Source organism: Thalia democratica, chromosome 3 (assembly GCF_965202585.1).
Source record: "Thalia democratica chromosome 3, ktThaDemo2.hap1.1, whole genome shotgun sequence".
NCBI lineage: Eukaryota > Metazoa > Chordata > Thaliacea > Salpida > Salpidae > Thalia > Thalia democratica.
In genome coordinates this window covers 45,895,030-45,919,230 of record NC_139167.1, presented here as the reverse complement: position 1 = coordinate 45,919,230, position 24,201 = coordinate 45,895,030, and the positions used below count along the sequence as shown (strand labels likewise).

At 25.4% G+C, this 24,201-nt stretch overlaps 1 protein-coding gene across 1 annotated transcript in view; it reads right to left on the bottom strand.

The window, feature by feature from the left end:
• Positions 1-18,436, bottom strand: part of LOC145831646 (HEAT repeat-containing protein 4-like) — a 95,384-nt gene extending 76,948 nt beyond the window's left edge. The window contains exons 1-4 of the mRNA XM_082938955.1: positions 17,748-18,436; positions 9,523-9,715; positions 5,180-5,296; positions 1,875-2,003 (exon numbers count right to left, since the gene is read on the bottom strand). Of these exons, the coding sequence (XP_082795081.1) occupies positions 1,875-2,003; positions 5,180-5,273 (223 nt within the window). The 5' untranslated portion in view covers positions 5,274-5,296; positions 9,523-9,715; positions 17,748-18,436. The remainder of the gene's footprint in view (positions 1-1,874; positions 2,004-5,179; positions 5,297-9,522; positions 9,716-17,747) is intronic.
• Between the last annotated feature and the right edge of the window lie 5,765 nt (positions 18,437-24,201).

The window sequence follows — 24,201 nt, the reverse complement described above, 5'->3', positions numbered from 1 at the left end:
TGTTGCCTCTGACTCTGACCGGCTATATCTCAAAAATTATTTTGAATATTTTAAATCTGTAAAAAGCATCTTGTAGCTTAGTAAAAAATTTATAAAATAAGATCAAAAACCAAAAAAGGGTGTTTACCCCCCTCCCCCTATGCCCTTAACGTAATAATGAACAGTGCAATTGACAATAACCTATACATGACAATTAAAACTCTGATTATTTAACTTTTTTAACAAATGTTTAAAGAGCTACGAGTAAAAAAGTTATACATAATTAAAAAAATCTCTTGTATTTATTTTTAATACGACTATGATAAAAAAAAAAACTTAATAAAACAGAAATTTCAAAATTACTATATTTTTTAACAATAATAAAAACCATTGCACAGTACATTTTTTACTGAACTATCAAATTTTTCTCTGTGTTCAACAGAGCTCTATTAAAAACTATAAGTACTGCAAGAAAAGAATATAATATAAAGTAGGTGAATGTGTGTTTACTAAAGATAAGCCATAATTACTACACTTTATTAAATAATGTCAGATACAATACATATATGTTATATAATAAGACTGTTATAAATTTTGAAAAAGGAGTAAATAAATAAGCATTAATTAATAAATTAATAAACTAAATTAACTATTAAAAATATAAATTTAAGCGTTTGTTAACAAAAGATCCTAGCGAAACAAGTTCACTGGAATATATAATAATAACAAATTATACAGTATCCTTCTTTTATTACATTGACATATGTTTCTGTGTGACATATGTCAGTGTAATAAAAGAAGGATACTGTATAATTTGTTACTATTAAACTAAATTAATAAATCTTAACAAAAATACAGTAAACTGCCAACTAGGTACGCACTTTGAACACAGCGTTTTTCGGCTAAAAAGTGCGTACCATATCGGCAATTAGTACCTAGGAAGTGCGTACCTAGTTGACAGGTTACTTAACTAAATAAATTCATTGTATTTATTATGTAATGTAATTTTCGGTTGTCATTATCCAGCTCATAGAAAAACAAAACAACTTTTTTCAAAGCAAGAAATTATATCTCTTTTTAACAGCTAAAATACCTCCGAAATCGCTTTGTTGTTTCCAGCTTGTTTTATTAAAAGGGAAAAAAGACATACAACCTTTGAAGAACCATGTTAAAAGCTTGAAAATGGCCTGGAGCATTGTTTATAAGCAAAAGTACTAGGTTATAAGTTTCTCCACACACACACACATCAGGATAAAAAAACTTTATTAAACCAATTCCAACATGTTGGAATTTCCATCCGGAACACTTTTTTTGCAGCATATTTAAAAAGAATAAAAGTGTGATTTAGGTCTAATGTAGGTAAATAAAGACCAGAATTCTTTTGTTATGCACTTTTTCGCTAAGTTGAAAGTGCATACTCAAATAGGAGGTTACTGTATATAAAACGAGACAAACTTGTAACAAATATAACTCCTCCCTCGCTAACATATGGCCCTAAAACCAGCTTACTATCTAATAAAAGTTCAATTAGTCTAGTATATAAACAATGCAATATATTTATTTTAAAAAAGAAATGTAAAAAATGCACAAAAAGAATCAAATCAACTTTAAATTAACCACTATTTGAATCTCAATATTCAGTATGCACATAAGCTTTTACAACATGATTTAAATAATTTAACTTAAAGATGTTTCAGAATAGTAATAATATACGAAAATATCTTTAAAATATTTCATTTGATGCTGCTTGCTACGTCGTCTATACTGTAGACTCTATAGTACAACTTTATAACAACCAGAAAATCAATTATTTCTAGTAATATTTAGAATATACTTTTGAAACTGTTTATAATTACAGGAAACAAAAATAGTCAAGCTAAAAGCTTAAAACAAACCTTTATCATAATTTGAAACATAGTCGTTCGGCTCTTTAGGATAAGTTTCTTGTAACTTTAATTTATACTTTGACTTGTCTTGTAGTAGAACAGTTGTTTTTTCTTTAGAATAAACTTGTTTCTTAACACCTAATAAATTATACTTGAAACAGGCATTGTTTAAAGTTTTAAAATAGTGTTTATTATGATGGTTTATCAAAAATTAAATTTAACTACTTTAACATTAATTTTTAGGATGATGTTCTAAAGTAGGCCGAACAAAGCAGAAATCTCCATGAGGTATTTTTTAGTTTGAAAAAAAAAACATGTGAAAAACAGATAAAAGTAAGCATTCTATGGAAATAGTTTTAAAATCTGCTCTTAAGTTGGTTTTCAATACTATCTAGTGCTTATATAATTGTTTTATTTCTACTTTGCTCTTTTTAAAAAAACTTTTAATTTTAGTAAAAAAATTGTTTAAATCACACATCGAAATTCCACAGCCGCCAAAGATATTTCTTTACAAGTCCATATAGCTAAAAAAAATGTTTATATTAAATCTGGTCCTTTTTCTTAAAAACTTTTTCACCCATATTCTAAAGAGTCTGCAGCCTTATGCTCTTAATTTATCCTAGGAAAAAGTGCTCGCAGGCAACATTATTTAGAAACAAAACCTTCGAGGGCTGCATTTATTTTAAAACGTTTTAAAGTAATCAGTAGAAAAATATTATTTAAGATAAAAAATATAATAAATTAAAACTAATTAAAATATTTATTGAAATAAGAGTCTAACTGTAAGTTTTTATTACAAAATGTTTAAACTTTATTACTTTTAAAACGTAAATTTTTGGCTGAAAAGGAGCTCGTGGGCCGCAGATTTTGACTGTGAGGGCTGCATTTGGCCCGCGGGTCGAAGTTTGCCGACCCCTATTCTTAAGCATCAGGCAGCAACTAAGCATATACAACATTTACTAAAGATTTTATATCACTTTTTAAAATATAATATTCATCAAAATGTTTTCTTTTATACCACAGTCATGAATTACAGAAGGAACGTAATAAAAATTCAAAACTTATTTTAACACATAACTAAGTTATAGAACTTTAAAATTATCAGAACAAGTTAAACTAAATTCTCAAAATCTAATAATATATTGAAACGGTTACATTTTACTTTTCACATTCTAACCAACTTTTGAAAATGCATATCGACAAAAGATATTTCACTTACTGATATCTTTTTTCTATATAATCTAAAAACGTTTCACTATAGTTACACAGTGGTCCCAAACCGCGTTTAATTGGAAAAAGGTAATAAAGTTTCTTACAATACCAATATTATTAATCTTCAGATATACTTTCAAAAATCTTTTTTAATTTAAGAAACAAGAAGCCTTTTTTATTTGTTTTTATTATACTATTGTTAAAACTAAAACAAGTATATAAGATTTTAAGTTTATCCCAGGTTTATCTTTTTAAGGTGTAACTAAAGTTACGATCAGTAAAGTAAAAAATAAATTTAAAGCGAAAGATACTGCTAATAAACCCTAAAAATATCTAAAAAAGCTACTGTATCCTCTCAAAAAGAGTATAATGAAATTTTTACTAGTATGACTTTAAATAAACCTATTTTTCAAAGTTTTCAAAAAAATAATAATATTCCCGGTAAAAAACTTTGAATTAAGTTTATTTGCTCTTTTAATATTATAAATACAAATATTATAACACATAAATAAGTATTGAAAAACTAGATTTAACATCGTTTTGTATTACAATATTTAAAGTTATATGTATTTTTGATATAAATAAAACAATTTTTAAAAGTCTTTCAAGTTACAAGAACTATTAAAATTATTTGTACAATGCATATCAATATTTACTTAATTTATATCTATAAACTTTCATTTAAGGCCATAGGGGGGGGGGGGGGGGTCCAACATTCTTTTTTACAAAAATTAACTTTGGCTTTTATATTAAAGCTTTAAGTACAAACTACAAGCCAGTTTTTATAGAATTCAAAAATGTCATTTAACTTTTGAGATATTTAATTTTTTGTAAAAACTTTCCAATATAAACGTATGGACCGCAAATTTTTTGGGGTCAATTTTTTCGGAAATTAAAAAAAATCACTAAAAATCTATCTCCTCCTTCATTTTTCAAGCAATCTTCTTCAAATTTTCAGGAAACATTCCTTATAATAAAAGGAAAAAACGTTAATTTAGAATTTTAATAGTTTAAATAAATAAAAATTTTATTACAAAAAATAAAATAAAAATGTTTTTTTTTCAAAAAAATATATTTTTACAAATTTTTTTTTTAATTCCAAAGTAACGTTTTTTTGTTATTGTATAAAGATTAGACTGTGAAAGTTTGAAGAAAATTGCTTGAAAAATGTAGGGGGAGATAGATTTTAAATGAAATAGTCTTTTTTCGCTGTTTTAATTTTCCCTTCCCGTAGGGAACCTATTATGCGGCCCGACTTTGACTGGTCATATTTCAAAAAATTATTCAAATTTTTTAAAACAATAAAAAGCATCTTGAAGCTTAGAAAAAACTCTATAAAATAAGATCAACTTGTAAAAAGCATGGTTTACCCCCCCCCCCGCTATGGCCTTAAGGTTTAAGCTTAAAACTTAAGCTTATTAAAATTAACTTAAGCTATATCTGAATTAGAAAAAAAAATAAGAAAACTATAGCATCTATATATTGCCTATTAAACAATTATTTTAAGTTGAAAAAAATATATATATATCAAAATATCTTCGTTAACTATTGTATTAAAATTAATGTCAAATTTATAAATTATATCTTATTAGAATAAATTTTAAGTTTCTTCTAAAATTACTAATACTACAATTCAAAAACAAAGTTTGAGTAACACATTTAAAGCTTGTAAACTTTTAGATTAACATTTTGCATAGACTGTTTTTATATTTTTAAAAATAATAGTACAAATATTATATAAGCCTAAAAGAAGAATCATGCAAAATGAGTTCAGTGCTAAATAGACTTTAAATGCCAAAGTGACACTATTTGTATATAAAAGTGATTGCTCAAAAACTATAGGAGGAGAAGACTTCTAGTGTATAGTCTAGTTTTACAAATAATAGTTCGGCCTAGGCGCGCCTCTCATTAAAAGTCTATCGAAATTTATAAAATTGATCGGTTTTGTCTCAAAAGCTACTTCGAATTTTAAAAAACGGTAAAAAGTAGCTGGTAGCATTATTAACTTTATAAAAAAGACTACAAAAACAAATTTTATCTCCCCAATACCCTTACACTTAAAAAATAGAAGAATATATAACTTCACATAAATACAAAAATACCTGCTACAAGTTTTGCTTCATATTCATTTTTTGATTTTAGCATATGATTAGAATTTATCTTAAAGTTCAATTTTTGTTTCAGTTTTTCACTCATAAAGTCTTTGTCATCCTTGATTTCTATAGTGTTACAAGTATTGTTGAAAATTCTAGAGTTTTGTTTAAGTATAAGTGTTATTTTATACACTATTTTTTATTACATACTTTAACTTTGCTGCAAGGAAACTCAAACCCAATAGTTTAAATTACAACAACACAAAATTTAACATTTCAAATTCCATATGAGGGCAACTCAAGTTACACAAACTAAACATTTATATAGTTATTATAATAGCATGTTTAATTAATTCGTGTATTTTAGTTTAATGCCATTTTTATGTTTTTAGTTTGGCAGCATTAAAAAGTATAGAAGTACTAAAACTAATAATATTTTTATTTATCACATTTAATCTTTATTTGGTGTATTTAACTTAGTAATATTTTTTTTTATTGAATATAAAAACATATAGCTAAAATTTAAATTTTAATAAGAAAATTTCATGTTAAAAAAAACATTTGACAACATTTCAACTTCTACTTTTAATATAATAATTGAAACGTTAAGATTTTTGTTTAGCCTCCATAAACCTTTAAATATTTGTCTTATGCTTTGATTTCTGACTGTTGTAAATTTCGTCTAAATAAGTTTTCTATGGAGTTTTAGTCCGTATATCACAATAAACACATTACTTTTAGTGTAATAGTCTAGTTTTGCCTATAATAGTTTTTAGTAAGTTCATTAAGAGAATACTGAACTTTATAAAACTAATCACTTTTATCTCAAAAGTTACTTCAAATTTAAACAAGCAAACATATGTCACATAAACTTAAAAGTTTACAAATATACAGACAATGAAGCTGTAATAATATATATATATTAATAAACCACTACGTTTTTTCCCGAACATATCCTCAGTCAGTTTATTTATGGTAAATTATAATAAAACATATATAACAAAAAAATATGTAATATAATAAGTTTAGATTATCTAACGCAATTTTCATTAACCCCTTTTTACAGCATTTAAAATATTATTACAGACTATAAAATTAAAAAAATACAGTACAACTGTTTCGTATTTGCTTTTGTATATAATGCTCTGCTTTTAAATTTGTATCGTCTTGACGACATATTAAAAATATTCTCTTAAAGTTAAATAAATAAATTTAATCTCATGGTCACTTTAATGTGGTTTTGTAATTTCTAGTTGTTTGTTTTAAACAAAGTTGGATTTTCGACTGATTTGTGTCATGTACAATATTTAATAATAAAGTCATAATGTGTCTGGTACTTTTGAGTAATTTGTTTACTAACCTAATGTGTACTTGATTTATTTCAAATTTAAACATCTGAGGATTGTATTTAAAATCGTATATGTAACAACTGTATTGTATTTATTTTGGAATTTTACAACTTGTAATAAATATTTTTAAAGCCCTTTAAATGGGGTCAGTCAAAATTGATTTTTATAATCTTATTCTATTTTATGTATGCTCATTATTATACTTGAGTACTATTACTAATCTATTTTCAAAAACAAAATGCTAAAGTTTAAAAAATTCGAAGTTGAACCCTCAACAAAAACATTCCATGTGCAAAATAAGAAGTGTACAAAGAAGCACTAATTCAAAAAACGCAATATTGTGTACAATATATTTGGTGGAAGGCAAAGTTCTTTAAGAAGAAGATCATGTGGCTGCATAAGAACAAAAAATATACTGGTTCAAAACAACACAAACTCCTAAGCAGATCCAACATTTACAGGCTTTTGATAAAGATATCATCAAAATGGTGCAAATTTTGCCGTTTTAAAAACAAATTGTTGAAGATATAAGAATTGTTGCTGGACATAGGCAAGTGTAAGAATTTGTACTTTTGATTAAACTTTTAAAATAAATAAAAAATCATTAAGTAAATATAAAAATTACTAAATGAATATATTATTAAGGGTTACAAAAAAAGTACTGATAAAACTTTAAAAGATATTGCTTTAGAGCAGAGGTCTGCAAACTGCAGCTCCCGAGCCGCATTCAAAATTTTGTTAAAACTAACTGTACATAGATTTATCTTCAAAACAAACAAAAAAAAGGTTTTATCAATAAAGAGTGATCTATTGCCTATTTTTTGTTTAAAAAAATGAGCAAAAAATATTTTTTAAGCACATTATTAACTTTCCTTTTTTGACCTGCTGACCCCTAATCTAGAAAATAAAAAACTTAACAAGTATTATTTAAATAAATAGCATTAAAACACTGTCCTTAACAAATTCATACATAACGATTAAAGACCATAAAGAAAATTTTTAACACATACCATGTGTAGACTAATCAACACTTCTAAGTACAATGTGGGTAGTATATGTAAAGATAAAACTGACTGCATCAACAAAGCAGTGTGATTAAAATCTAAACTAATGCAGTGGACTGAAACAGACTAAGTCTTAAACTGGTTTACTAGTTTATAAAAACAAACGTAAAGTTCTTTAAAGTTTGACCTAGTCGACTCTTGTACTTCTATCCGCCAAGAATTGTTAATAAAATTGCTAAAATGTACTGGTAATAATTTTAGCGCACCTAATTGAAGACTTTAGTCTATTAAAAAACAATTGTATATCAGTATTTATTAACAACAAAATATGTGGCGCAAGAAGAGCAAATAACACCAGTTCTTATTTTGATGTAGCGCAGGGATTGTTTAGAAGTACAGAGTTAAAAATGGTAGGACTTTTCTTGTTAGACAGGTTAAAATGTCTTAAAATATATGCTTGGTAATATATGTAACGCGGGCCTGGCGGTTACAGACTATAACGCGCAAATATATAATAGTCCTAGGTTCGTTCTTAAGCTAGTGTTTAGACTGACTTAGCTAATTAATATAGTAAGTTTATAAAGTGTTGACTAATTATACTACTGTTTAATGAAAGTAGGTTTATAAGGTTGTAAATAGCTTATACTGCTTACATAACTGAAATAGAGTCTGTAAGTTGGGAGTGAATTTACAATGATTAAATGTGCGAAAAATACAACAAACTGTACTAGCAATATAATACAAAATAAAATACTTCGGCTTAACAGCCTAAGTTAAAAGCAATTGACATCGTTACGCTAGTAACGATGTTTAATGTTACAACAAACTGCTAAATGCACTGTGAAAGACAATTACAAGGCAACGAAACAACAAAAAGCATAACAAAAAAGCCAAAAGCAAGCCACGTTCAAGTGAATTAACTGCTTATAACATGAAATAAATTTGAGAGAAGAAAATGAAAGAAGACAACTCTCTACCGTTAACCGCAGCAGAGTATTACAAGGTTAAAAATATTTTTGGGTTAGAAAGAGTTGTACAGGGTATACAGGAACCATGGAATAGCTGTATTGCCTAGCTCTTCTGGCTTTAAAGTTGAAAGAAGCCTTCTATAAGGAACCTACTGAGGTCACCGACTTTGATCGCTTATATCTGAACATTTATTTTGAATTTTTTCAAGCGGTTAAAAATGTCTGACAGCTCAGATAAAACTCTATAAAATAAGATCAACTTGTAAAAATCAAGGTGGACCCCCTCCCTATGCCCTTAAACAGATAATAAAATACATGATTAGTAAAACATAAGCTAAAATACACATAAATTAAGTTAAAACTTTAAGCATTGTTAAGTCATTAAATTAATCAGTTAAAAAGTAGACAAGCTAAGTTTGCTAAACATTTTAAATTATTTAAAATAGCAGCAGGCCAAGCAGAAATTTCAGGCCTTTCCCTATGATATTTAATCAAACTTATTTTTGTATGAATGTTGTTTATGTATTCACAATATTTATATATTTCAGCTTTCAAAACCAATTCAAAATATTGAACTGTTGCAAATATCTAGTTCAAGCAGAAAATTTTACTTGATAACTGAAACAAACTATATAATGTTAACAAAAATTGAATGACACAATAAAAGCTAACTAAAAGGTAAAATATTTTATAATTAAGTAATTAAGTTCTAACAAAAAACTAATCTTTTTTCAAACTAGCATAAGTTTCTCACAAAAAAATAGTCTCAGCAAATCTGAGTTTTTTCATAAACCTCTAAGAAATTCAAATTTGCTTGAGGTTTTAGAAATTTCAAACCATCCTTAGTTGCCCAAGTGTGTGGCAACCTTTTTAAGTAGATTTGTTTTTTAAATTCCTATAAACTAACCTTACCACACTTAAACTGTTAGAAAGTCAATACAAACTATAAAATATTTAATATTGAATTAAGATAAGTTTACTTTAACCGTAACTGCTATTTTTTTTAACCTTTTAAAAATAGACTTATTAACCTGTATGTTCCTCTTTTCTGCAGTTCAAATCTTTAAAAGACCTAGGAAGAAGATAATACTCTGCTAAAGTTTTAACTAAAACAGGATCGTGTTTTAAGCTATTCTCTCTATTCGCTTTTTCTTTTAATTTGTGTTGATCTTTTAATATTTTTAGTTTTATTTTACGAGTTTCTTCATCATCAACTTCTTCTATCTAAAAAAATTAAATTCAAGAACCTTAGTAAAAAAATATAGAAATCTTAAGTAGTCATTCAATATTGTTAAACAAAATTAAACAATGTATTTTGTGTTTACTTGGAAAAAAAAATAACACAAAATTAATTTAATTTTTTTTTTTTTCCTGCATACGAATTTTTGTGTTAAATTAATATTTGATTATTTTTGAATAAGCATTGCACTTAGTTAATTCGCTCAGCAGAAACCAAGTAACAGCCAGAACTTTTAACAAGTATTTTTGTAAAACCTTCAATTGTTTTACTTGTAAAACTGTACTTTTTACTTTAGAGATCACAATAAAAGTTCCCAACTTAATGATAAGGAGAGTAACCCACTTAAACTTTTAAATTTTATCAAACAAGACCCTCAGTTGAATAATAAAATTTGTAAAACCTTTTTTTATATAAACATGCAAGAAGACACAAGGCTAAACTTTAGATGAAACTGGAATTTATGTGTGAAAACAAATAAAATAAAACTGATGGTTTAAAATTATCAATTTAGAAAAATTATAATATTAAGTTCATGCTAAGGTTACAAAAATATAAGCTAGTTAATAGTATTGTGAGGTTAAAAACTTTAAACAAATAAACAAACTTACAATTAGCAGGCTTGTGAAAAAACAAAACTCTTGTAACTAAAACACTAGAAATGGATTACTGCTTTTACTGTTTAAAAAAAAACCTTTATATTGTGACTTGAATTATCAATTCTGCTTAAAAAATTTAAAAGTATTATACATTTGTGGTTACTTTTATTGGTTTTAATTTTTAATTGTGTAATTTAGAATATGATGGCAAATAGATTTAGAGCAAATGCTAAATTAAAGTAAAATTATTTTATTTGCAGATAAAACAAGGAACCTATACCAAACAAACCTAAGTAACTAAAAGAAGCTTTTAAGCAACAACATAACTTAAACTTATAAAATCTCAAACAAAAACCTAATCAAAACAAATAAATTCTGAGTCTCAAGAAATAATTACCAACATAAAATACAAAAACATAAAAATACCCAAGTACTCAATCTAAGATACCTTTATAACAGTAAAGGACCATAAGAAACAATTCCATTTCAACATAAAAAGTAGACTCTTAGTTTTAAACCCAGATAAAAATAAACTTGGAAGGATAAGTAAAAACATCTTGAAAGAGATGTGACAAAGATAAGATACACATCAAGATTGGTCCAGTGGAAAAACTTTTACAGTTACTTGAATTAATCAAATAGTTCAATAATGTCCAAAATAAAACAAACAAATGCTTTATAAGCTTTGATAATTTTTATCCCAGCATAACTGAAAACCAGTTGGTAAACGCACTAACTTTGCAAAAAAATACACTACAATAGAGAACAGGGACATTGAATTAATTAAGCATATATGTAAAACAATTTTAATTTTTAACAAAAACCTGGACCAAAAAAGACAACATTCCCATGAGCTCCTTCTTTGGTGTCAAATTAAGGCCATAGGGGGGGTCCAACATTTTTTTTTACTAAAATTAACTTTGGCTTTTATATAAAAGCTTAAAGTACAAACTATAAGCCAGTTTTTATAGAATTCAAAAATATCATTTAACTTTTGAGATATTTAACTTTTTGTAAAAATTTTCCAATATAAACGTATGGACCGCAAATTTTTTGGGGTCAATTTTCTCGGAAATTTTAAAATTCACTAAAAACCTATCTCCTCCTTCATTTTTTGACCTAGAGACTTCAAATTTTCAGGAAATGTTCCTTTTAATACTTTAAAGAGATCTATTGTTGGAATTTTTGAAATTTTGAAAAATAAAAATTTTATCCACAAAAAACTAAAAAAAAGGGTAGTTTTTTGACAATAATTTTTTTTTACTCAAAATTAAAAAAATTCCTACAATAGATCTCTTTAAAGTTTAATGATACACATTCTGTAAAAATTTGAGAAAGATTACTCAAAAAATGAAGGAGGAGATAGATTTTTAGTGAAATAGTCTTTTTTCGCATTTTTAGTTTTCGCCTTCCATAACGAACCTATTGAATGCCCTTTCTTTGATCGCTTATATCTCAAAAATTACTTCGAGTTTTTTTAAGCAGTTAAAAGTGTCTGATAGCTCAGATTAAATTCTACAAAATAAGATCAAGTTGTAAAAAACAAAGTGGACCCCCCCCCCCTATGGCCTTAATCTAATCGGGCTATATGCATTAAGCAAGCTTGAATACCTTTATGATTTTAAAGAGATAGGCTTAGACAGTCATAGAGACAATGTCCTTGCCATTATCCAAATAAAAAAAATAAGATTTAGAAAACAAAAAGAAGAAAACAACTATAACATTTAATGACATTGATTTAAAGATAGATACTGGTGCAACTATATGCAACTCTATAGACGTAACATTAGACCTTGCAAACAAAGAATTCAAGCCGTACAAAAATAATGCACATAAATTAGATACATTAACAACAATTCTAATCATCCTAATTTTTTTTTTTTTAATTTAATGCAATGGTAGAAAATAGACTGATTGGATTATTTAAAAACAAAAACAAAGTTTGACAACAGTATATGCACATACCAAAACACAGTAGACAAATTAAATTTTAAACACAAACTGACTTATACAAAAGATTTTAACAAACAAAAAAAGAAAAGAAAATTATAAAGAGAAGTTATTTATTTTAATCCGCCATTTTGCAAATCAGTAGAGACAAATATAGGAAAAACATTTTTGATCTAATAAGCAAGCATTTTAAAGAAAACAGCATTCTAAACAATTTAATAAAAAAAATAATTGAAAGTTGTCATATAGTTTTATGAGTAATATAAAAAGGTTAATTCAAGGGCACAATAAATGAACTTTTAATAATAAAGAAAAAATAAAAGTACTAATACAGAAACAAAAGATTCACTCTGTAATTGCAGATGTAAAAACCAACTTAAAAACTGCCCACTTAAAAACAAATGCCTCACCAAGATTTTAGTTTATAAAGCTAGGTGACCACAAAAAGAAATAAAGCAATACATTGGAAGAAGTGAGGGGGGCTTTTAAAACAAGGTGGTATGGTCATATTAGAGATTTGAAAATTTACAAGGAAAACTGCACCAAACTGTCAAAATATATTTAGAAATTAAAAAACAATAACATTGATTATAACAAAAAATGGAACATTTTACATTGCATCAGAGAAATAAGGAACCCCCAAAGAATATGCATGACATTTACCTATGAGAAGATTGAAATAGTGAACGTTGACTGGGGAACTTCATTAAATAAAAGGAACAAGAAATATAGTTCATGTGTTCATTTAAAAAAACATTATTTTTTAACTTAAGAAAATTTGATAAAAATATTCATTTTTTAAATTGTACAAGTAAATATTTAAACCAATAAAAGTAACCACAAATCTATAATACTATTAAATTTTTTAAACAAAACTTATAACTATGTCACAATATAATATTAAGGGCATAGAGGGTTAACACCCTTTTTTAGTTTTTGATCTTATTTTATAAGTTTTTATTAAGCTACAAGATGCTTTTTACAGATTTAAAAAATTCAATATAATTTTTGAGATATAGCCGGTCAAAGTCGGAGGCAACAATAGGTTCCTTATGGGAGGCGTAAACTAAAACGGCAAAGTAGACTAGTTCACTAAAAATCTATCTCCTCCTACGTTTTTTGAGATAACAACCTCAAATTTTCTGGAAATGTTCCTTGATATATTTAGAGAATTCTATCGGAAGGAATTTCTAAAAAATTAAAAAATAAAAACTTTATATAAAAAAAAACAAAAGTAACAGTTTTTTTTTAGTTTTTTTGTTATGAAATTTTTATTTTTTAATTTTTTTTTAATTCTGTTATGAAAGAATTTTCAAATATTGCAAGGAACATTTCCTGAAAATTTGAGGTTGTTATCTCAAAAAACATAGGAGGAGATAGATTTTTAATGATTTCTAGTTATTTGCCGTTTTAGTTTGCGCCTTCAACTTTGACCGGTTATATTTCAAAAGTTATTTTGAATTTTTTAAATCTGCAAAAAGCATTTTGTAGCTTAGTAAAAACTATATAAAATAAGATCAAAAACCAAAAAAGGGTGTTTACCCCCCCCCCCCCCCCTATGCCCTTAACAAATTTAAACAGTACTCTTTATTTTTACACTAACACATTTTTCTGTGTGTTAACAAGTTAACACACTTCATTGGAGCTCTGTAAAAAAATAAATACTGTAAGGAAACAATGTGGGGTGTTAACTTGTTAAGACACAGAAACATGTGTTAATGTAATTAAAAACGAGCACTATTTAAGTTTGTTAATATTATATACTCCAGTAAACTAGGATCTTAATTAGAAAAGACGTATTTATATATTTTGAATAGCTAGTTTTATACTATAAATTTTATTTTGTTTGTTTTTTACACATAAATGCCAGTTTTATCTCAAGTTTAGCCTAATGTCTTCTTGCAAGTATATATTTTAAAAAATTAAAGATTTATTTTTCAACTGAGGATCTGGTTTGATTTGTTTCAAACAAGTGAAACATTGTTTTGACAATAAAATTTTTAAACTTGAGTTACTTGTAAAACTTTCAAATATTTAGTTTTATGTTAAATTAGAAAAAGTTGATTTTTTAAAATAGCTTATATTAAGGGTATATGAGGTAAAAACATACTTTTTAAAATTTAACATTGGTTCTTACATCAAAGCTTAAAGTATCAACTATAAGTCATTTTTTATAGAAAATAAAAATTTTTATTTATTTTTTGAGAAATAGACATTTTTGTAAAAAGTTTCAGATACAAACATAATGCAAAAAAATTTTCATTATTAATTATTATCAAAACTAATTTGAAATCTCCCTTCTTCATTTTTGAGCTAGAAACCTCAAGTTTTTAGGACTCATTTATTGTATAGTTTAAATAACTTGGATTGTTGGAATTTAACAAATACTAAAATATATAAACTTTGGATGCAAAAGACAAAAAAGTGTTTGTATAAAAAGTAAAATAACAAAAGTTTGTTTAAAACTGTAATATACTTTTGAGTTTTTAATTCTAACTCAAACAGCTGGAATTTTAGCAATAAACTTCATAAAACACTTATACTGTATTTTATTTATTCTAAACTTTGAAATAAACTATATATATATATATATATTTATTTATTTATTTATTTAATCTTCTATTATATTTGATAAGAATTTAATTTTAGTACTGATGAGCTCATTGAGGAAACTTTTTTAACTGATAAATTTTTAAAGAAAAAATTGTATATATAATCAACTTTAAAACTTTTGAATTGTAAATATAGTATGTAAAACTACTAATTTAAAATAAACTACTTAATAAACTTATGTGACACCACAGATGTTTTGTGTGAAAACTTTATTCTGACTGACAGCGTTTCACTGCTCTCAAATAAAGTTAAGAACAGATCTACAGAGTCTCAAAAAAGCTCTAAGATCTGTTCTTAAATTTATTTGAGAGCAGTGAAACGCCATTTGTCGGAATAAAGTTTTGACACAAAAACATCTGTGGTATTTATTCTGATAAGCTTAGCTTATCAGGATCTCCAGGATTTAACGCCTTTTAACGTTACATTTTATAAACTTATGTGATATATAGTTTTTTAAGTCAGCTTAACATAAATATGCAAGTTTATTCAATTAAATAACTGCTTAAGGCCATAACTGTTTTGTTTTTAATTAATATTTAACCTTACTTCAATGCTTGAAGTACAAATTATAAGACTATTTTATAAAACATAAAAAGTTTTATTGACTCTTGAATTGTATTTAGTTTTGTGTTCCAACACAAGTCTATAAAGGAAATCTGGAAACTGAAAAAAAAAATACTTTTAATCTATTTAGAATGGCCTCTAATTTGTTAAAAGTTTATTTTAATCAAAGACTATATAAAACATGTAAAAACTAAACACTAAAAATTTAAAGAGTTAATCATTTTAAACTTATAAATTTAAAACAGGTATTTAAAAAGGTATTTTTGCAGCTAGACAGAAATAAAACTATTATCATTCTAGTTTTGTGCAATTAATTTTTCAATAAAGTAAAATAAATTGTTAAAATTAAAGATGTTTTTATTTTATAAATGAAACAAATTAAACTTGTTCTTTAACTAAACTAAAAGTAAAAAATATGTTATTTAAAAACTATATGTTGAAAACTATTAGTTTTAAAACTATTATTATTGACAAAAAAAAATAGTACTGTTTTGCTTATACTTATGGTTGCTTGTAAGTTTAAAACTTTTTTATATACGTTTCTAAATATTACTAATACAAAAAAAAAACTAATGTTCAAAGTGTTTACTTAAGTTTTTTTTTTGTTTTCTTTTATTAAGTGATAACTCTTTTTTTTTTTTCCAATTTCATACTTTTCTAGGCTACATAAGTGGCATGTTTTGTTGTTTTTTGGTTTTGTCTTAGTTCTGCAGAGTATTTACTTTTTTTAATTATAGTCTTTATTTGCGTCTTTGAACTCCTATATGTAGTTTGATAACTCGGAGTATGTCTTTTGAATTTATTACTAAATCTTGCCTTATGATTACTGTATCTATTTTTGAACGTTGTGCTTGTTGAACCCAAGCCAAGTAAAACTTTTTTATGTTGTTTGTTTTTATAGTAGCTTAGTTAATTATTTTTTTCCTAGGCAGTTACTGTTTAAAGGGCATTTTTCTTTCATGCAGCTGCAGGTTTTTTCTTGCTATTTGAGGTTTAGGTTGTTTAATGTTTTGTTATTGTGTTTAAGAACTTTTGTTATGAAATTTTCCATTCAGCTATAATAAATTTAAGTGTATTTCTCTTAAAAATTTTGTGTCATGGGTGATTTGCGTCAAAGTGTATTTTACTAGATTTAAGAATTCTTTGCCTATTTAAGTTGCTACAATTAGGGAAAAAGGTGTGTTAAAATAAACTTTTTTTTCTTTGTTTTTTTGTTGTTTTATTTGCTTTTTAGTATGTTAGATTGATTACATGACAATTTAAACTTGGACAACTCAAATTCTGACAATTCAAGTTCTTAAAAAAAATTCAAAAGACTATATCTCAATAAGTAATATAAATTAGAAAAAAATTAAAAATACATATGTTGATCTTATTAATATCTACAGGCCACTTTTTTTTTTGCAAAATGTTAAACATTTTTCAAGATACTTTAAAAATACTAAAAATAACTATATTTTTTACCTTATTTAAACTATATCTCAAAAAATATTTAAGGTTTTGCAAAAAGAAAAAAGTATCTTGTAGATATAAATATGACCTACATATGCATTTTTTATATTAGACAAATATTCATTACTTTTTTGTTTGTGGCCCTTTCAGTTTTATTTTAGGAACTTGAATTGTCGGAATTTGAATTGTCCAAATTTGAATAGTCGTGCACCTGTTAGATTGAACTTGTGGTTGGATTGAACAGTTTTTTTTTGTTTTTTGTTATAAAATTTTTATTTTTTAATTTTTTCAAATTCTGTTCCGACAGAATTTTCTAAATATATCAAGCAACATGTCCTGAAAATTTGAGGTAGTTATCTCAAAAAACGTGGAAGGAGATAAATTTTTAGTGATTTCTAGTTAATCGCTGTTTTAGTTTGCGCCTCCCATAAGGAACCTATTGTTGCCTCCGACTTTGACCGGCTATATCTCAAAAGTTATTTTGAATTTTTTAAATCTGTATAAAGCATCTTGTAGCTTAGTAAAAACTATATAAAATAAGATCAAAAACCAAAAAAGGGTGTTTACCCCCCCCACCCCCCCTATGCCCTTAATATTTGACTAGAGTGGTTTGAAATGTCATAATGTGTTTTTTGTATTAATCTCTACTTTTTTATATATGTTTTTTTAAATACTTTAAATTAAAAGAAAAATTTGGTTAATTGTTTTAAAGTAAAATTAATATCAACCAAATATGAGCTTAATATAAGTAATTTACTTAACATTTTTTCTGTACTTTAATATTAGTTATATATTAACAATCTAGACTATAATTGATTTTTTCACTTAAAAAACAACAAACTTTAACTGAGTCACTTGAAATATTCTCTTCATTTAAATGAAAAAGGTCATTGATAATTTTTTCTAACTTTAGCTTATCACCAGCAGTTGTACATGGAGATTCATAAATTTTTCTTAAAGAAAATCCACTTAAGTTTTTTATTAACACATCATTCCAAAATATACTTGGTTTTTTACTTTTAACATTTGTATTTGGAAAAATAGCTTTACTAGAACTTTTGTTTGGCTTATCAGTGCCACTGCAATAAATTTTACTTTTTTCATAGCCTCCTAGTTTATTTTTTATCCAAATATTTTCTAAACATTTTTTTTCAAAATGCTTCAGTTTGATAATTTTAAAAACATTTTGCTTTGAAAACAAGTGTTGGGGTTTTTCAATTTTTTCACATCTATTCACAGTTGTTTTGTCTTTTGAATGCTTTATTATCTTAATTAAGTTAGCTTTATAATCATTAGTATCTTTATTGACTTCATCAGTAACATCATCAGAAAAACAAAGACCATGACTAACATATGCTAACAGACTTTTTCCTACTGGTTTAAATTTGTGTTTTGTATTTATATTAGACGAACTATATTTACCTTTAGTAAATATCAAAGTTTTACTGCTATTTTTGTTTATAAACTGTTGAATTGGAATTTTTGTAGGAGTTAAAGAAAAATTTTCATCTAAGCTACTCTTTCTATTAAAGTACATGACAAATTTTAAAACATTAGCTTTAAAGATATTTAAAGCTAAGGAGGTATACTTAAAAACTTTTTTACCAGTGTATTTAGTTATCTTGAAAACCTTCCAATTTAGAAGTTCCAAGTATGTTTGTTTAGCATGCACTCTACTAATAGCAACATATTTGTAGTAACATAGTGGCTTTTAAATCATCGGCTGCAATTTAAGGCGCTTTTGATTAGCTAAAATTATACTTAATTTTATTTTAAGGTTTAAGTGAAAAAAAACTCGGTTTATTCTTATACAGTTGAAGGTTGGTTAGGGATAAGGGTATAGATAGATGTGCTTAATATAGTGCTGTATTTTTACCTTACCTAATTTGCATAATATTATGTATGAAAAAAAATTCTAAAACCTTACAACTGCAGCCGACCCTTGTTAGCTTATTTAAAAGTATAAATATAATTGCAAAACTCATTCATGACTTCTAAGAGTACAACTATGCAATTAATGTTATACTTTTCAAGAAACTAATAAAGCATCGCTAAATCAGACTGCAATGCAACATACAACAATCGACTTTTTTTTTTACTAAACTTTTCTAAGATTATTATTTTATTATTTGTAGAGCAACATTTCTTGGGCATTTTTTACCGCTGGGTGCTTTGGCAGACGCCTGTAATCTAAACGTTAGAACAGAAGAAAGAAGGGTTGAAAGAAATTAAAAAGTATATGAGTGATGGTAGCCATACATGCTTGCAATATATAAAGTTGCACTTAATAAAACTGTTCAATTAGATAGTTTTTATTTTGTTTATGTTATCTTAATTAGAAAATTAAGCTTAGTGTTTTCGTAATATATGTAAAGAGAAAATTTATGAATGTCGATAATTTTCACTATAAGAGACATAATACTAACTAAACTTTCAAATTAAGTTGGACCATATTCTAAATCCAAATGGTCCAATAATATCTATTTAGACTTTTTATCAGACTATTGACTCTATTTAACGAACAAAAACATTATCTTAATATGAAACAAACAAATATTTGTTTTTAAAGCTAGTAAATTTAATAAAAAATAAAAGAAGTTGTATTTCTATTTAAAAAATATATATATATACTAATATTGGAAGTTAAAGCGGTAGTATTTGACTTAAAAAATTTAGGTATCAACCAGTACACATAAATAAAAAGTACACACTTTTTCCTAGATTTAAAATCCGTACTTTTTCTTTAGACTTGTACGGACTACAGATGCTAGTGTTGCTATGTCAACTGAACACTAAACACTTAATAAAAAGTTTGTTTTCTTTAGTTTAAAATTCTATGCACGAATGATTTGTGTCAAAAGTTATAATTTAGAATAACAAGACTGCTCTGTAAAAATACTCTCTAAAAATTCCAATTATAGCACTACTGAATAATTCAACAATTTAAGCAGTACTGATTGTTGTGCTTGATTACATGAATGTCTGCAGATTGCACTAAGCTCCTAAGATCAATACCTGCTAGAAACAAAATATCAAACCCCGCTACTAGACATCAAAGCCTGCTTTCAAGCATTTACTTTCTATGTTGGGTTGTTTTTTATATAAAAACAGTGAAAGTGATGTTTTTATGTTAGAAAATCGTTTTAATTATCTCCTTACGTTTTCCGTTAAATTTAAAGTACAAAAAAAAACTTGTTAACTAACAAACTTTAGTTATTAACTAAACAAAGCTTTTTAATTTTCAGAAGCGTTTATTTAAAATCTTAAAGTCCTTAAAAGAAACTAATGTTTCTTATAAAACTTCAATTAACTATGAAAACTTATATTTAATATAATTATTGTCAGCAATGTATACACATGTATATATTTTTTTTCTAAATTGAAAAATGTAGATAAGTTTGATAAGTATTGTGTACCAATTTTTTTATACAATTTTAACTAAATGCGCCTTAAACATTAATTATTTACATAAAAATTAGTGTATATCAATTTGTTAGTGTATATTTTTTATCATTTGGTATTTTTTTATTTGAAGTAAGTTTAAAACTTTAAGTTCTATTTTTTTCTTTGTTTGTTTTACTTTAACTGATTACTTAATAATAAGCTTTTAAATACTTGTAGAAAATAACTCTTATTTTCATTTTTGTTAAGAATAAGCAATTGTGTAATTGTTTTTAAAAGTAAACAACGCGTTGTGTTTTAAAATTTTACATGTTTTACTTTAAATAAAATACAAAACTTTACTTCTATACCACTATGTATTTTAATTTAAATACTTACCCACTTTTTTGTTACTTTAATGATGGAAAATAAAAGGTTTTAGTTATACCCAATTATGGTTTAGTAATACTTTTTGTACTGAAAGTTTTTAGTTTGTATTTCTAAGTTAAACATATTAGATATAGCGATACAGTATATCAAAAAAGTAAATATTAGGTACGCAATGTATAAGTAAAATTTAGTTTATAGTAAGTTTTTAGTTGGTAGATTCTTATACGTTGAAATAAATTTATGAAGAGACAAATTAATAAATATAATGATTGCGAAAATAAAAGCTAGAAACTTTACCAGTTATAAAAAATCAAGTTAAAAACGTATTAAGTTAGCAAAATTCGAGATAGAACTAACCAACATAGAATTCTGATAAGTCGAAAAAGATCAAGTTAATAAATATAAAACAAAAATAGATCGAATTGTAAGTGTACCAACCAGGGGCGTGTCTAGACATTTTTTAAAGGGGGCTCACAATTTTTTTTGTTCTTAATTTGCCGCTTAAGTACGTATTTATATGGTATGCAGTATGCACTGCCAGAAATATTTAGCCGAAAAACTATGTGTTTAAAATGATTTTTTCTGCTTAAAAATATTAAAAAAAAAACATATAAGTAGTAATAAAATAATATTATATATTTTTATTTTTTATACTGTATTAAATTTAGATGAATTAAAACTAAAAGAACCAGAAAAAAGTTATGAACTTACAAACTGTATATCAAAATCCGTTATTTAAAACAAATATATTACATTCAGTTTATTTAACTAACGAAAGTAACGAACATTGTATTATGACTAATAAAGGTAGTTAAAGACCAAAACTTACAGGTAGTCTTAGTATATTATAATCATTGGTTTAAACTTTAAAAAACAAACTTAATAAATCTGTTGTATAATTCAAATCTCAATAAAAAACCTTTAGAATTTGTCAAAAATAAAATTGCAAGTCAGTTAAATAAAACAATTGAGAACATAATATTTTCGAGCATTATCATTAATTTTCATAGTTTGTTTGGAAAAGAATTAATAAAAAGCACAGCTGGAATAAAATTTTCTAAGGTAAATAAAAACTTTTGAACTTTAAACAATCTAAAAATACCAGTAAAATAGAATGTAAAATCTTGATAATAAATCATTTAGAAAAGTTTTCTAGAAAAAAAAAAATGCTACTTTAAAACTTTTACCTATCATCACGTAACAATTAAAATTTTATTTGAAATCTTTTTCAGTTGGACGAAAACGAGCATTTTATGTTATGGAAACTTATAATCTTTTAGTGTTATAAATTCAACATTCATTATTCAAAGTTTATCAAATAACCAAAACAAAGTCAATAAACAATGTTTTTAGTGATATCTAAGAATACTTTTTCTTTTTTCTTATATTTTTTTTTCAGGGGGTTCACAGGAAACCAGTCAAAACACGCCCCTGGTACCAACTTAAATTAATCTATTTAGAAACGTATCGAGTAAGAAACGTAACCGTATAAAAACGGAATAGTTCACCGACGTTATAAAAGCTTTAGTAAAAATAATAGTTTTTACGTATACTTTAAATATTTTAATTTACTGATTTCTTATAAACTTAAATTAAATTTAAATTTTCATGAAAAAAACTTATACACTACACGTTAAATACATAAAATTCTAAATAGTATACTTTAACAAACAAATAAATTATGAAAAGTTGGTGAAAGATAAAAAGATTCTTCATTAAAGTTCAATAAATAAATTGCCAAACATAGTTTATGATAAAAATTTTCTTTGAAGCAAATCCGGCACTTGCTATAAAACTAAGTTTTAGAGCACAATAGATTAAAAATCAAAATTTATAGCGACTAATAAGTATATGAGTCTATAACCCAAATTTAATTGCCGAATGAATATTTCTTGTGAAATGAGTCGCTGTTATACAAGCTTTCTTAGATCTAGCGGTTAAAATTTTTACCTTATTGATCTTAAATTGTCAATACTAAAAAAAACATAAAGATTTAATTTTAGGAAGTCATGGAGATTATAATGTATAAAAACTAAAGTATGGCAACTCTGCTCACAAGTATTTAAAATATAGTTTAATGTTCATGTCTTATCTTACAGTAATTTGTCGGGGTCTGAGCTAAAATAATTTAAACAGTTCTGTCCCAGGTTTACATTATGTGTTTAAAAAATAAAGTTTGATAAAATTGTATTTCTCTAATTTATCTTTTGAGAAAGATCTTTAAAAGTATGGATAAAACTAGTGTGGTCAACAGGTTAAACATTTTAAAAGTTTGATGCAAAATTTATAAAATAAATAATTGATTATACTTTTAGTTGATAAAAGCAGGTTCACTCTAAGAAACAAAGCAATAGCCGTTGTTAAAACAGAGACATGTCAAACATAACTCTTAAACAAAACAAGATTTAATTTAAAGCTTTGAGAGATTTAAGAGCCGAAATATGTCCTTAAACTTAGTTTAACAACTACACCTAGGTGTTTTATACTTTTATCCAGCTAAAATCAAAACCGTTAATCATAACTTAAAACTCAATTTCTTTTAAATTTTATTTTATAATATTTCTTTTTGTAGTTAATCAAAAACTAAAACGATTTAATTTTAAAAGGTTTTCAATTTATTCAAGCTTCCTTAGTACTTCATTATCATAATCAAGCAGAATTTTTTTTTAAATAACTAAACTCATAAATATCAGAAAATTAAACTGTCAAACCTAACAAAAGTTTAACACGTGGCATTTAATTTTTCCTAGTTTGAGTATTATGCAGTAATAAGTACAATGCATTGAAACTTATCAATTAAAAGTTTCAGAAATTAAACATCGTACTGTAAATAGCCAGGTTTTTAAATATCGAGTATAAGTTGTCGTGACTTTAGTTTTAAAGTAATCCTTGCTAAGAACAAACATTAATTTAACGTTTCGAATTACAAAAGTAAATACATCTTTTTGTTATAATAAAATTTTGAATTTTTTTTTTCTAGTTTACTGAGAGTAAAATATGATTTTATGTGTATTTAAAAAGTAAATTTTTAATGTATATAGTTTTATGCATGTTTTCTAACTGAATATACTTTTTTTTTAACTAGTTTAATGTAAAACTTTATTATTTTTTGTTTTTGCTTAACCTTCTTTTTTATCTATATGTACCGATAAAAAATTAAATTTAGTCAAAATGTTATTGTTTACTTAAAAATACATAGAAACTGTAGCAAACAATCTTCTATAAAATTAAGTCTGTTGAAATTATAAGTTTTAGATTTATTAAGGTGTAAAAAATTAAACAACTTAAAAAATGGAACGAAATAAGCTTATGTTAATTTTTTCATGCTTGATTAAGTATAACAAAAACAGAACCTACCATAAAGTCAAACAAATTTCGGGTATTTTTTTCAAGCACTTAAATGAATGTAAGCGTAATGATAGAAAAAAGAGTAAATATTACCACTAGTGTATGAGTTGGCATAAGTATCTAGTTTGTTGCTATACAAAAACTAACAAAATATTTTATAGTTACAACTCTCAAAC